General features: G+C 47.0%; 1 protein-coding gene across 4 annotated transcripts in view; it reads right to left on the reverse strand.

Annotated features, from left to right (window-relative positions):
• Positions 1-5,941: 5,941 nt before the first annotated feature.
• anxa5b (annexin A5b) overlaps positions 5,942-15,645 on the reverse strand; it is a 397,957-nt gene continuing 388,253 nt past the window's right edge. For 2 of the 4 annotated variants that reach the window (XM_070978468.1, XM_070978477.1), the window contains exons 2-13: positions 15,199-15,243; positions 11,553-11,637; positions 11,080-11,174; positions 9,513-9,626; positions 9,314-9,404; positions 8,884-8,963; positions 8,584-8,634; positions 7,846-7,939; positions 7,673-7,768; positions 7,510-7,568; positions 7,308-7,430; positions 5,942-6,388 (exon numbers count right to left, since the gene is read on the reverse strand). In XM_070978468.1, the coding sequence (XP_070834569.1) occupies positions 6,326-6,388; positions 7,308-7,430; positions 7,510-7,568; positions 7,673-7,768; positions 7,846-7,939; positions 8,584-8,634; positions 8,884-8,963; positions 9,314-9,404; positions 9,513-9,626; positions 11,080-11,174; positions 11,553-11,637; positions 15,199-15,201 (954 nt within the window). In that variant the 5' untranslated portion in view covers positions 15,202-15,243 and the 3' untranslated portion in view covers positions 5,942-6,325. Of the gene's footprint in view, positions 6,389-7,307; positions 7,431-7,509; positions 7,569-7,672; positions 7,769-7,845; positions 7,940-8,583; positions 8,635-8,883; positions 8,964-9,313; positions 9,405-9,512; positions 9,627-11,079; positions 11,175-11,552; positions 11,647-15,198; positions 15,244-15,446; positions 15,564-15,645 lie in introns of those variants that run through there. The other 2 variants (XM_070978486.1, XM_070978460.1) reach the window with 2 other exon arrangements.

Here is a 15,645-nt window from a genome sequence, read left to right on the forward strand (position 1 = left end):
TTGTCTTGACTCAAATAAAGTCTGCTCACTGTCATTCTCTGCTCCTGAGTCCTGTTTTGAGTTCGGGCCTGACAGTACACTTCGGCCAGTATGGACTCAGCAGAGGCTGGCCGGTGGGCGGCCACGTTACAGGCTCAGGAAGCCCGCATCTCTCGTCAGGAGGAGTTCCAGACGGCGATGGTGGGTCAGCTTGGCCAGCTTTCGGCCCAGGTGAGGGAGCTGACGGACCACCTGCGGCAGACAGCCCCACCATCAGCGGCGCCGGAACCCCCAGCTCCTGCTGCGGCCGCGTCCCAGGGCGTGGCCGGGATGGGAATCAAGTTGGCTTCCCCGGAGCGATACTCGGGGGAACCAGGACAATGCAGGGCTTTCCTTATTGATTGTTCTATACATTTTGAACAGCTCCCGCACGCATTCATCACAGACAAGTCGAAAATTGCATTCATGATTTCCTACCTGACAGGGAGAGCCAAAGCTTGGGCCGCCGCTGAGTGGGCTCGAGACTCTCCGCTTTGCTCCTCTTTTACAGACTTCAAAACTGCTCTCATGATGACTTTCGATCCTGTGTCGACTGACAGGGAAAAGGCCAGGGAGTTGAGCAGAGTGACACAGGGCCGGGGCTCGGTGTGCGACTATGCTATTCGCTTTCGCACCCTGGCGGCGGAGAGTGGGTGGAATAACACCGCCCTGTACGATGTCTTCCTGAAGGGGCTGGCGACTCATATCCAGGAGCTGCTGTTGCCCCTGGATTTGCCTGCGGACCTGGATTCACTCATCTCGCTTGCCATCCGGACTGACAACCGGGTTCGTGAGCTCCGGCAACCGCGGAGCAGTGGTTCGAGGTCGGAGAGGGCTCCGTGTTTTCCTGCCCCGGGGGGGCAAGTTCTCCGTGATTCACCGCCTGAGCACCGTTTTCCCTCCTTCCCCACCAGGGAAGAGGAGCCCATGCAGCTTGGCAGGACACGGCTGACACCGGAGGAGCGACGACGACGCCAGCAGGAAGGCAGCTGCTTTTACTGCGGCAAATCTAATCACCTCGTCGCTACCTGTCCGGCCAAAAAGATCCAGGAGGTGAGTCAACCCCCAGCCACGGACCGCGCTCCGCGCAGCCTGACGCCTGTTAAGGTAACGCACCATGCCATCACTATGAACATTGAGACACTCATAGACTCTGGGGCCGATGAGAGCTTAATTGACTGGGGGCTGGCGGAGACATTGGGGTTAAAATCGAACCCCCTGGCCAGTCCCATCAAAGCCAGGGCTCTCAACGGTAAAGAACTGTTTTTGATCACTCACGCCACTGAACCACTGGATCTGCAGATCCAGGGGCATTGGGAACTCCTGACCCTTTACTTAGTTACTTCACCCTCTCAGTCTCTGGTTTTAGGTTACCCTTGGTTATGTCAACACAACCCCCACGTGAACTGGGTAACAGGGGCTATTATGGGATGGGGGAAGGATTGTGTGGACCACCGCAAACCGGTTCCGGTCCAGGGGAATAACATGACTGCTATCAATCACTTCTCTGTCACCTCTGCCACAGACTCTGAAACCTCCGACCTGAGCTCCGTGCCTTCCTGCTACCACCACCTCCGAGAGGTTTTTAACAAAAGCAAGGCCTTGTCACTTCCCCCACACCGGCCCTACGACTGCGCCATAGACTTGATTCCTGGCTCCCCCATACCCAAGGGCCGGTTGTACTCCATCTCCGGGCCAGAGAAAGCAGCCATGAAAGATTACATAGAGTCATCATTGAGGGCGGGGCTTATTCGTCCTTCCTCGTCAGCAGCTGGGGCCGGATTCTTTTTTGTAGGGAAAAAGGACGGATCTCTCAGGCCCTGCATCGACTACAGCCCCCTAAACGCCATCACCGTCAAAAATCGCTATCCCCTGCCCCTGATGACGTCTGTTTTCGACCAGCTGCAGCAGGCTAAGGTATTTACCAAGCTAGATTTACGCAATGCCTATCATTTAATCAGGATCAGAGAGGGGGATGAATGGAAAACAGGGTTTAATACTCCTAGCGGCCACTACGAGTACTTAGTCATGCCTTTCGGTCTCACTAATGCCCCAGCTGTATTCCAGACTATGATTAATGATGTGCTCCGGGATTTTTTAGACCGGTTTGTGTATGTGTATTTGGATGACATTCTCATTTACTCATCAGATCTAGAAACTCACAGAAACCATGTATCCCAGGTCCTCCAACGGTTGTTGGAGAATAAGCTCTATGTCAAAGCAGAAAAAAGTGAGTTTCATGCCGACACCGTCTCCTTCCTGGGCTTCATTGTAGCCCCTGGAAGGGTGCAGATGGATCCGGCTAAAGTGAGCGCTGTGGCCAAGTGGCCCACGCCTGATAGCCGCAAAAAAGTCCAGCAGTTCCTCGGCTTTGCTAACTTTTACAGGCGGTTTATCAGACACTTCAGTGCTATAGCGGCTCCGCTCCATGCACTCACCTCCACGAAGCAGCCATTCCTCTGGACTCCGGAGGCAGAGGCAGCCTTTCAGCACCTCAAGACCCGCTTCACCACGGCTCCCATTCTCACGATGCCTGATCCTCTGCGGCAGTTTGTGGTCGAGGTGGACGCCTCCAATGAAGGGGTTGGGGCAGTCCTGTCCCAGCGGTCGGAACAGGACGGGAAGGTGCATCCCTGCGCCTTCTTTTCGCGGCGCCTGTCCAGGGCGGAGCGGAACTATGACGTCGGCGACCGGGAGCTGCTGGCGGTCAAGCTGGCCTTGGAAGAGTGGAGACACTGGCTTGAGGGGGCGGAACATCCGTTTATTGTCTGGACCGACCATAAGAACTTGGAATACATACGTAAAGCCAAGAGACTGAATTCTCGCCAGGCCAGGTGGGGACTCTTTTTTAACCGCTTCTCCTTCTCTCTTTCTTACAGGCCGGGGTCCCAGAATGTCAAGCCCGATGCCCTGTCACGAATCTACGACCCCGAGCCTGTTGCCAAAGAACCAGAGCCAATCCTTCCACGGACCTGTGTGGTTGGAGCGGTGACTTGGCAGATAGAAAATGAGGTTAAGCATGCAAACGGTGAGAGCCTGCCACCTAGTGGGTGTCCCGAGAATCGATTGTTTGTCCCGGCTGAGCTGCGCCCACAGGTGATCCACTGGGCTCACACCTCGTTGCTTTCCTGTCATCCGGGGGTACGGCGCACCATGTATGCCATCTCCCGGAGGTTCTGGTGGTCATCCATGGAACGGGAGGTCCGGGAGTACGTCGAGGCTTGTTCGGTCTGTGCCAGAAATAAGACGTCCTCCAGGCCACGTATGGGACTTCTTCAGCCGCTGCCCATCCCCTCCAGACCATGGGCCGAAATCTCCATGGACTTCGTCACGGGGCTCCCGGTCTCCCAAGGTAACACCACGGTTCTTACGGTGGTAGACAGATTTTCCAAAATGACTAGATTCATAGCCTTGCCCAAATTGCCCACAGCCAAAGAAACGGCTGAGATTATGATTAACCATGTCTTCAGAGTCCACGGATTTCCTAGGGACATTGTTTCTGACCGGGGGCCCCAGTTTGTGTCACGTTTCTGGAAGGAGTTTTGTCGTCTCATCGGGGCCACGGCTAGTCTCACCTCAGGCTATCACCCGGAGGCCAACGGCCAGACCGAACGCATCAACCAGCAGTTGGAAACCGGCCTCCGATGTTTGGTGTCCCAGAACCCCTCAACATGGAGCAAACACCTGGTCTGGGTCGAGTATGCCCACAACTCCCTCCCCACCTCAGCCACAGGTTTTTCACCCTTCAAATGTGCGTATGGTTACGAGCCTCCTGTCTTCGCGGACCAGGAACCTGAAGTGTCGGTGCCCTCCGCCCATGCCATGATCCGCCGTTGCCGACGAATCTGGGCGGCCGCCCGGCAGCTCCTTATCCGCCAGGGAGACCGGGTCAAAAAGGCCGCGGACCGGAGAAGACGGCCCGCTCCTGCATACCAGCCAGGCCAGAGAGTGTGGCTCTCAGCCAAGAACCTTCACCTCCGAACCACCTCGAGGAAATTGGCACCACGCTTCGTGGGGCCATTCCCCATCACTAAGGTTATTGGTCCTGCAGCAGTTCGCCTGCGTCTGCCCCGGTCTCTCCGTGTCCACCCCATGTTCCACGTAAGCCAGGTCAAACCAGTCAAGGACAGTTCCATGGTCCCGGCCACCCCGCCCCCTCCTCCTCCGGAAGTCATAGACGGGGGTCCTGTCTACAAGGTCAAGAGGTTGCTGGCAGTGCGCACCCGGGGTCGGGGCAAGCAGTACCTGGTTGACTGGGAGGGTTATGGCCCAGAGGAGCGTCAGTGGGTCCCGTCCCGCTTCATACTGGACCGGTCCCTCATAGACGACTTTGTCAGGGACCATCCTGAACTTCCTGGGCCGTCAGGAGTCGGCCCTTGGGGGGGGGTACTGTCACACTGCGGTGAGGTCGTCCTGTCTTGGGTTATTGTCTTGTCATTTCCTGTTTTATTTTGAAAGTCTAACTCTCCTCTCGTTTCAGATCACTTGCCCTTCCTCTTGTGTCACCTGTTCGTCATCCCTGATTCCTGATTGTGTCCACCTGTTCCCCATTACCCTCATGTGTTTAAATAGTCTGCGTCTCCCTTTGTCCTGTGCCGAAGTGTTTCGTCTTATGTCCGATCACCAAAGCCTGCATCATAGCTCACAGCCACAGTCTGTATTTGTAAGTCTTGTTTCCTCGTCAGAGTGATTTTTTGTTGTAACTTCTGTAGTTTAGTTTAGCATTTATAGTCTTTTGAGTAATTTGCTTTCTTGGTTTGCCTCCCTTTGGAGTGATTTTCAGTTCATATAGTTCATAGTTGAAGTGAGTCTAGCCTCCATCTTTTAGGAGAGTTTTTTGTTTCTGTCCTGTTCTTTCTGTTTCTTTGTTAGCTCTTTCTCCATTCGGAGAGACTTTAGTTTAAAGTTTTGTAGCCTCTTGATTTTCCTCTCTGTGAGTGATTTTGATTTTGATAATTTTTATAGATCCGTGATTGAGATATTTTCCTCCTTTGGAGTGTTTTTTGTTTTCTCTAGAGTAGTTGAGTATTTTCATAGATCAGGTTTCATAGCCCCTTTGTTTGCTCTGCATAGAGGTTGTCTTGACTCAAATAAAGTCTGCTCACTGTCATTCTCTGCTCCTGAGTCCTGTTTTGAGTTCGGGCCTGACAATTTCTGCCTCAGTCACATCAGATAGATTTGCCTTGGCAGTGGTGGTTGTTTAAGAATGAAGACAGCAAGTCCCATGATGCCATGCTGCTTCATTCAATCATCAAACTCAATGTTCTCTGTTTCATTGTGATTAAGAGCCCCCTAGTGGCAGAAATTACATACTGCATATTTAATATACGCTGCATTGGAGCTGATTTAACCATGTGTTTTATGTATTACTTAAGTTTTAACAATGCTTCACAATTTATAACCATGCTTAATATCTACAAACACTTTTATTTATTGGCTGATCTTCCTCTTTGGTTTTTTGTCTCAGCCTCAACACTCGTCATGTGGCTTGTGGACGCCTCTTCGTCAGAGGTTATCTCAGTGACCTTTGCCCCTCGCCTTGCTCTCTTGATATGTGGATCTTGCGAGATCCTTGCCTTCAGATTTTTGGTTTCAGTGTCAACTTGGCCTCCAAGTTTTGACCTGTGTTTCCTACCACCTCATTTCCTTTAGCAGTGCCAAATTTCGTCTTTGTCCCTCTTCTGGGTGTTCCACACAGTTTATACCCTGACCATATGTTTTGTATGTAAAACAGCAACTTAAGTATAATACTGACTAAATGTACTTTTACTCAAGTACTTTCCACCTGTCTTGACCTGCAATGATGACGTAATGTTGAGGCGCTTTAACATTCACAGCTAATCTGCATTAAAGCTGCTCTACCTTCCTCTAGTGGCCATGAGCCGTCAGTGCATGCAGGACAGGATCAGACACAGAGACAAGGTGAATTTTACCATCGTACTTCATCAGCTGAAATGTTTATTATTGCATATATTGTTTCTGCCATACAAAGTGCAAACAAAACAACTGTGGTCTGATATTTTAGCATTACACTGAATAACATAACATTAATCAAAATGAAGGTGTTAGTGGACCCTAAGCTATATTAATGTGGACATGAACAAAATGTTAGCTACCTTTCAAAGACATTATTTGGAATCATAGTTTAAAAGACCCGACGGGCCGCCTCGCACACACAACGCAGTTTCATTGTGATGACTTTTGACTTTGTGTTAGCTTGTTGTTTCAGCGAGCGGTCGAGCCATCGGGCCAATTTGGACAAGAGGCACTTCAGGTATACTTCCTGTTGTATTGCTTGTTGCCACGGTTACGCATCATCTCCACCACAGATCAACAGTAAGGCCTTTCGGTAGTCACCGCCGGTGTCTCCCTGTAACACCAACATGCACAATTAAAGAACAGAAAGGGGGCAAAAGCTTCATGTTGGCTGCACTACAAAACTGAGACTGAGGTCTGTTTTATCGTTTAAACATTATTATGCCCTGAAATTCTTCCTCTGCCATTTCTGTCGGCTCTATGTGCTTCACTCTGCACAGCTAATGCTAAAACAGGAGAGATGACAGCTAGCTTATGAGATAGCCACGGCTAGGCTTAGCTAAAGCTAAATGTACTTGTTGATTTTCCCCTTGCTGTTGTTGTGATTGAAAAATATTTAAATGCATTAAAGTGAGATTATTTTTCTATGTTGATTTAATGTAATGTAATGTAATGAGACATCAAGCAAAACAGAGATAAATTTAATAGAAACTATGTCTAAATACTGTTATATCAAGTGAAAATTAGCCTGCAAGCTAGGCTTAGCTAAAGCTAAATTTATGTACTGATTTTCTCTCTTGCTGTTTTTTTGATTGAAAAACACGAGTTTTAATGAGCTGACATGTTGGTGATTTAGTTTTATTCCACAGAACTAAATGAGCAAAGAGTCATAATAGAGAAAGCAAACAGCTAAACTCCTGAAGCTGAAGCTAACTAACCTTGGTAGCTAACTGTTGTCTCAGCTTTTGACTACACTGTGTTTGTGTCATTTGGGACAGTTAAGATACAGATTAAACTCATGTTTAAATGTACAAAATTGAGATTATGTTTCTATATTAATTTAATGTAAATATTAACAGAAGACAGATGTGACAGTCATGAAGAAAACAATGGTAAATTTAATAGAAACTACGCCTAAATACCACAGGTTAGTTAGCCGACTGCTGTCTGCCTCTGTAGGACAGTATGGCAATTTGTGTAACTGTATGTGTGTGTAGTGTTGTATATCTGCTTATTTGTGTGCGTGTGTGTACCTTGATCATGGAAAACAGAGATCTGGCAAACATCCTCCTGAACTCAGATCTGATGTCCATCATGTCCACCTCACTGCGGCTCACCATCGCTCTGATCAGGGTGTTATCATCAGTTCCTGCACCCTGAAACACATGAACGTATGATGACTGCATGCCACATGAAGGTACAACAATTATCTGCGAGCGTGGATCCAGATCTTACCTTCATTGCATAGTACAGAGTCTCAGCAAAATAGGCTGGAACGCTCCTGGCACACTTCACTTTAGAAGAGAAACAGAAAAGATGGAAAGAGTTTGTTGTTATCAGCCATTCAAACCTCTGATGACTGAATCAGCCTGCAGGATGCAGCTGTGCAGTTTCTTACCCACGGCCAGAAGCAGATCTTTCAGACTACCAGATGTTTCCCTCCCGATGCTCTCCTCTATCTGGTATCCGGACATCTTCATGTAAGCGTCAAACACTGAAACGCAGATTCAGAATGAGTGCGGCTGACTGAAACTGTCAAACCATTAAAAGTGCTTTCTAACTCGGACGAACCTCGACGAAGATGTTCTGCACTGCGGTTTCCCAGGATGGTGACAAATGATTGTTCATCAGTGCCAAACTTCTCCTCTCCGGCCTTGAAGAGGGCCTACGACCACAGAAACGAACGCCCCACGTCACATGTTGTCACTTTATGGTACATTTACTCAAGCACCTCACTTACATACAATTTTGAGGTACTTCTATTTTGTGCTACTTTATATTTCAACTTCACCACATTTCAGAGGGAAATTACACTTTTTTGGATCCCTGAGAGCAGAAATGAGGATATTGCCTCAAACCATCCTTCCTTACTTTGGATTATCAGCTCATACTAAACTTCATACGTGCTGAAGAGGAATGAGATTCAGCTCTCTCACCAGACTGATAGGAACAGCAAATTACAGCAAAGTCTACTAATTACAGGGGGATCATGTTTGGACTGATCCTAGATCAGAAAACATTCAGCAAAGTGACAGTAAGAACTACAGGAAAATATTTTAGCCAAGCGCTCTTCACAGAATTTTCTGACTTCTTTAAAATTCAACCAAAACAATGGGAATCTTACCCTCGCCCTCCACTAGAGGGTGCCAGTATTACAGAAACACACACACACCAACAGGCTTCAAAGGCCAGTATTTAGATCTATCCACAAACACATGTGACAGTCACACCCTCACATAAAAAGACAAAGACACCAGTGATGGCAAAGAGTAGACATATCTACTGACTACCAATGAACAGCTGACTCACCTGAGCATCACTCTCAACATTTCCCTCCTGGATCCCCGTCTGCCTGTTCGCCTGAGGAGGGACAGAACATTTCTGTTAGAGAGGAGCCAAGACGAGAGGAGAGGAGACGAGGATACAGCAGAGGAAAATAAGGATATAGGGGAGAGGGGGCAAGGATGGAGGACAGGAGAGGAGAGATGATGGGGATACAGAGGGGAGGAAAAGACAGGTTAGGGAAGAAAGGAGGTTAGAGGAGAGGAGACAAGGGCAGAGGAGAGGAGACAAGGGTAGAGAAGGGAGGAAAGGAGAGGAGAGATTTACCTGCAGGAGAATAACCAGAAGCCTCTTGAAGTGACCTGAAGTGTCACCTGATACGTCCTCCTCCAGGTCGTCGTCATACTCTGAAGACCACATAAACACACACATGTTCATGTTTCCTGTTTTACTGTTTACGCACACAAATACAGCAGAGTGTGTCCACATGTAAAGTGATTTTATCCCAACTTGTTTTTGTGCCCTTTTATCTGGAAGTGTTAATAATTCACAGTTTTTGGCTCAAAAAATCTCTTGTTTACAGACATCGTTGAGCTTGTGTGTGAAGGAGCATCTTCACTGTGCTTTGTTACCATGTTCAATTTGGTTAAACTGCATGTAAACATATTTAAACATCTTTTTTTAATCAGTTTATCATGCTCTATTAGAGAGAGTGTGTGTGTGTGTGTGTGTGTGTGTGTGTGTGTGTGTGTGTTACCCTGTCTGTAAGCAGCGACGATCTCCTTCACCTGCTGAGCTGTTCTGGAGGCGAGGATCTCCACCAGGACCTTCTCGTCCGTTCCTGCCCCCTACAGGTCAAAGGTGAAATGACATTTGAGTTTCCAGCCGCCCTGACTGCTAACGTGTGTGATCATGAGATCTTTATCTGCATCATATCTCGCATGTGCAGCACTTACCTTGATGGCGTTGCGGAGGGATGTCACATCGTAAGCGATGGGCGGGGTCATGAGAGCCACGATCAGGGTCTCAAATTTGCCACCCAGCTCTCCCTTCAGGTCATCGACCAGATCCTGTCAAGGAGACACAGTATGAACATTAATTAGCTCTGCTGCAGCATGAATCCAGTGTGTGACAGATTTAATGGCTGGTGTGTGTAATGTGTAAACCCGGAATGTCACATGTACGTATTTTCTGCTGATGATCTGTACTGTACCAGCTGTCAAGTTGGAGCTTCAATGTTATGTGTGGTGAACAGGTTTAAAGGCCTCAGTATGCTCCAAACTAAGAGCTTGGCGGATCATCTAACAGCTTCTGAAGACCATTTTATGATTATGTGGATTCATGGGGTCCGACATTAAAGCGCAGCCTTTTTGAGCAGTGGTTGGCCAGGTGTGAGGAGGTGTGTAAGTAGGCGGGATGTGAACTCCTCTCTTCATCACTTTTTATGTGTAACACCATGAATGCTTTTGAGAGGAGGATAGTATTAGCTGATGGGAGCTAATGATGCTGGGAGGTAATTATTGCTAAGCTACAGTTCAGCCAGTAGTTAGATGAGAAGATTGACACCATCATACCCGTGTGGTAAGTAGAAACCTGACGCCAGCAGCTAGTTAGCTTAGCTTAGCTGGACACAGCCAAGCTAGCTGCTTCCCCCTTTTTCCAGTTTTTATGCTAAGCTAAGCTAATTGGTGACAGTTTCCTGTTAACCATTCAGACATAAGAGTGGTATCAATCCTCTGAACTAACTTGAAGCAAGAAGTGTGAACAAGTGCATTTCCCAAACGTCAAACTGTTTCTCTGAGTTTGCATGCAGCTAGCTAGTCAAGTCCAGTTTAGCATCGCTTTCATCAAACGAGGAAAGGATGTTTAAGCTCATTGTGTGCAAGATAAGATGCAGGTGCTAACCAATCTACAGCAGGACTGTGGGCCTATTGTGCAGTGTTTGCATGTAAGTTGATTTAATCATCACAGTTCACTTTCTGGGTTCAGTGCGATTTATCCCCATCTCTTCATCATTAGTGATCCTCTTTAAGATCATTATATTTCAGTAATCATTCAATACTGAAACACAAAGGCTACTGTGACAGTGATCTGAGTTTCTATTCTGTATTTTTGACGCAGTGTGACTGATTTCTTTTTTATTCTGTACTGTTTGTTGAGCCACATGCTGTATGTGCACAGAGCAGATTAAATGCAATCACAATCTGACGAACCAGCAATCTGAGATGAAGCTTCAAAGCCCACAACACACAGAAAGTGTGCACGTTATATCAAGACTACAACGACACGCAAAAGACAAAGAGCTCGTGTAAGAAGCAGCGAAAAGTAGCCGGGAGGCGGCTGTGATGGCGGGCTTTCTTCCCCGCCTTCGATCGAGTCGATTCAGATCAGACATAAACATTATTCCTTTAAATGTGGTCGAGCAGCACGTCACAGTCGTTAGCTTGAAGCGCACAGAGGCCTTTTTAAAGCTCTTTTAGTATGTTTGCTCATGCGGTCTGACAGCTGTGACGGAAGTCCAACCTTTCCAAACAGAGTTTTGTAGCTGGCCTTGATCTCCTGCCTCTGGGCGTTGCTGCGAGCCGTCAGCAGCTGCAAGATGGCATCCTCGTCGGTCCCTATGGCAATGAGCACCATGGTTACTCAGGCAAGCAGCAAGTGTTTGTTTATAGCTCTTCTCATGAGGGATTACATAATAATGAGCGTGCTCTGCTAGGTGGACTGCTGATTACAATCGCTTCACCCACATAATTAGAGCCTTCAGTGGAGGTCAGTGGAGTGTTCGCTCACAGCGACTCCAGTTTCATCCCTGCTCATGTGCTCATGACTCACTGCTGTCTGGGTGGAGCTCCACACGCACAGCAGGGATTACTACAGCGTTTGTTCAGAGAGGAACTCCCCCAAAAACGCTCTCTCATTGGTCCACTGGAGTTCAACGTATCAGATGACACTGTGCTGACAGCAGATATGCATACACACACACACATGCATCTTACCCAGCCCTTTCATGGCCTTGTACAGGACCTCAGCATCTGCGCTGGCATTGAAGTTTCCACTGGCTTTCACAGTTCCTTTGCTGGCCTGCAACATGAAAAAAATGTACAGATGAGGATTATTATGGTGTAGATTTTCCAGAGCTGTATGCCTTTTTTTTTCTAAGAATTCCTCTTAGTAGTGCAGCTGAGACCTCTGGATCTCCATACTGCACGCCTTCATGCACTGAAACGATCTTCTACTGCGATACACGGACGTTACAGTACAAATTACTGCACAGGAGCCGTGACATCTAACGCAGATTAGACATCACTGCAGACACATTCCAGTACAACCATAGCCATAGCTGTACAGTCATTATTTTTCTTGCATTTCTTAAGGTTAACTGTCCTCTTGTCATGAGTGTCTTCCTGTTGTTTGTTTAAACAGCTGTTTTCAGTGAGCATCAAGCTGGACATGAACGTAAAATTAGAAGACGCCTCATCGCGTTACTGTAAGCACACATCTAAACACGCTAAATCTGTCCTAAACTAAAACAACCACAACAACCACATCTCTCTGCTGTCTGCTTTTAATCAGATAGAAAGTAAATGCTATAATACTGCAGGCAGTGTTCATACACATTTTCTCAGGTTCCTTATGTGCATAACCTTATTATAGACTTTGCCCCTGTGTATCATGATAGAAATGCTTAGTCCACAAACGTGCTCACATTCCTATAAAACACCAGATCTCAGATTTATTATGCCCATAACTTCCCTTTTCAGACCATAATCAATCAATCTCTACGTTCATGTTTGGATAAAATTGAGCTACATATCTCAGCATAATGTCATGTACTGACGTTCCTCCTTCTTCCCCTTCAAAAACTTACAGAATATCCTTCATCTCTACATTCATGCTTACAGACATGTAAAACACAGCATCCTGGATTTCTTATGTGCACCCCCCCTTTTCAGATGCACTTAATGACTTACAGACTCATAACTCCATGAAACACAGATGCGCAGGCTCTCACATCAGCCCACTTCACACACTCTCATTTCATAACCAGCATGTTCCCACATCATTTTTCAGCCTTGGAATTGACTCAGATTTGTTCAGGGATTCAAATGTGACGGACTTCAGTCTGATTATCAGGTTCACAGTTTCTCTCAATGTGGAAAAAGTGTCTCTGAGCAGCAGACTGATCCACAATGAGGACAGTAAGAACACAAGGCCGAAAAACATTAACTTTAAGATGGATCGATTTCAGTCGAAGCGCTTCTCTCTGTGACAATGCTGCACACTCCCTAAAACTGTGACACATTAACAATAAAACAGTTGCTGCCTCATTCGGGCAGAGAGATGTTTAAACAGGAAAACCACGGGAATGTCTCTGGAATCCTGACCCTGAAAACCTGGAAGGAAAAAAAAAAAAGAAAAGTGGGCCGTCCAAAAACAAGTCGCAGTGAACAACCAGGATTCTGTCTTTTAATGCAGGGAGGAACGCCCGAATGTCCTCATAAACACACTCAGCACCGCATGCTGAACAAAATCTAATCAATTTGCTCGGACAAACAGCTGAAACAGGAGACATGCAGCGAACAGGTCGTTCCAGCTGGAATGTCAGACGCGGGTTTGGCTCGTGTCGCCAGCGATAAGCTGTGAGGCGAGTTCAGACTTGACCTGAGGCTGGGGGCTTCAGATGCAGGTATGCTGAGCCGCCGTGTGCAAACATCGGCCATGACGGCTGGTGTCTCTGCTTCGGAGCGCAGATGTGACGCCGCATGCACGTCTTCCTGCTAACCCTCCTTTGTTTATGGACTGCGGTTGCCAGACCCAAAGATCTTTCCATTCTGTCTTCATTTTCAAATATCACACAAAATGAGTGGACGTCCATATTTTTAGACCCACAGTCCTTTGCTGCACCAATTTTTAGGCACAGACTGAATTATACAAGGATATAGTCTCTGTGATGTCACCACACTGTAAAGCTCAGTGACAGGGTCGCCATGTAATCCAGAAATGGGCAAAGAGGTGGAGCATGGGTGGAGCTGAGGCAGCTGAATGAAGGCTGGTTGCTGAAACCTGACAGCTAGCTGTCACTCCAAGCAGCCATGCCCGTAATTCTGCAGAACTTTAAGCCTAAATATAAGTTAAATGAGTGAGTCATTTGTCACGAACAGGTAAATTAGCTATAAAGACCAAATTGCCTTTTAAACCACTAAACTTGCTTCTGCTGTAAAGTTGGGCATTTTAACATGGAGGTCTATGGGGATTGCCTCGCTTTTGGTTTCACTTTTCAGCCACAGAGGTTTATAGAAAAAGATAAAAGATAAGATTTTCAGTGCAGTTGAAGACATCTCCTGTTTACTCGTGAAGCTTTTGAAATGACAGATATCTGCACATTCATAGACTGTCAACGACGGAGAAGGAGCTGATGTAATCTTAAGAATTAACGAGGCAACTGACAACTTTTCCAGAAAAAACCACGAGACACAAATGATCATTTAAAGGAGGATCATGGAGAAAAACTCTGGGACGTACAACTGGTTTTAAAATGGATTTAAGAGGTCGCCTGGATTATATTACATTATTTTATAATACAGTGTCCAAATTATTTGACCGAATTTCAGGTCTTTTTAAAATCATCTGAGGGTGTGGAGGCTGCTGAGATTCATGACCTCAGTTTTTCTAATTGTTGGCCCCATTCTTTCCAATGTGGTCTTTAAACATGGGTCACAGATATAACACGTTTGAAAAGGCTGAAGGCTGTCAGACTTTAGCTACACACACACACACACATAACACTTATTATTTGGATCAATTCATTGTTAGTTTCTTTTCAACGCATTTGCTGACAACACGAAAAATTCTAGGACATCACGAGTCCAGTCTGGACCCTCAAATGAGATCTTTGTCTGAGAAAGAGCCATTAAAAGTGACTTCGGTGAGCAGTTCATACCAAAGAGAGGTTCAGTAAACACTAAACCGGCGGCAGGGCGCAGACATCTCATCTGATTATCATGAATGTCATCACATTTTTTATGGCGACGTCCAACTCCACCCTGACGAAGAGAAGTGATTCCCCTTTAAGAGAGGGAGGGCGGCTTTGAACTCCAGGCTAGACTGTGGAAATGAGTGTATTAAACCCAGAGGTGGAGAGACAGAGGGACCCACCCGAATGGAACACAGCCCACATGAGTCATACTCCAAACTTCCCAAATGAAACCTCTGTGCACATCCACAAGCTTATGCATTTAACACACACTTAAAACTGGAAGGTTTCATCAGTAAAAGTGTCCATTTGACCATTTCTCTGCTAAAATAAACTTAAATGTAGCAACTAGTTACTTGTTGACGTGTGTATGAATAGTTTCTGAACTCCTCTCCAGCTGCGCTGCCACATCATTCACAGCCACGAACAGGCTGCTGTGTTTGCTTCAAACTGACGAGCTCTTCAAAGTTTGAGCACCGCTGAAAAAATAATCCCACTTTGCAAACTCCAACACACATTCAGATCAAATCTCAGTCTTACATAATATGGAAAAAAAAGTGGGCGTTGTCTTGGAGTTCAGAGGGTAAAAACCACTGTGAGTCACGCATTTGCATAAATAACGGACTTCTGCAAAGACTGTTTGAACAAATATGCTGTAAGTCACTCACCATTTTGACAGTCTTGAACTTTTATTCACCGGTAAGAAGAAAGTCTGTTAGAGAGAGAGGAACAACGTTAGAGCGGATGGAGCCACTTCAAACATCTGTCATTAACTTCTTCTTTGGCTTTTTCCGGTGCCGGGCTCTATCTGCTGTCCAGTCTGGCTTCAGACGTGTCTCCTCTGTCCACAGGTGGACCCTGTCTGTCCCCGCTCACCTGGCTGACGCTGTTGAACGTGTGGATGTGAGAAACTTACCGCAGAGCAGCAGCAGCAGTCAGACGAGGAAGACGGAGGAGGAGAAGAAGGACCGACGGCGGAAAGCCCACTGAAATACTCTCTGCGGCGCGCGTGAGTGTGTGCGCGCGCGCGTGTGGGCCACACCCCGGTGCGCACGGTCTCTGGCGCGGCCCTGCTCCTGAAGCACTCTGGGAAATGGTGTTTCAGGTGTCTTGAA

Source organism: Chaetodon trifascialis, chromosome 2, assembly GCF_039877785.1.
Source record: "Chaetodon trifascialis isolate fChaTrf1 chromosome 2, fChaTrf1.hap1, whole genome shotgun sequence".
In the NCBI taxonomy this organism is placed as follows: Eukaryota; Metazoa; Chordata; class Actinopteri; order Chaetodontiformes; family Chaetodontidae; genus Chaetodon; species Chaetodon trifascialis.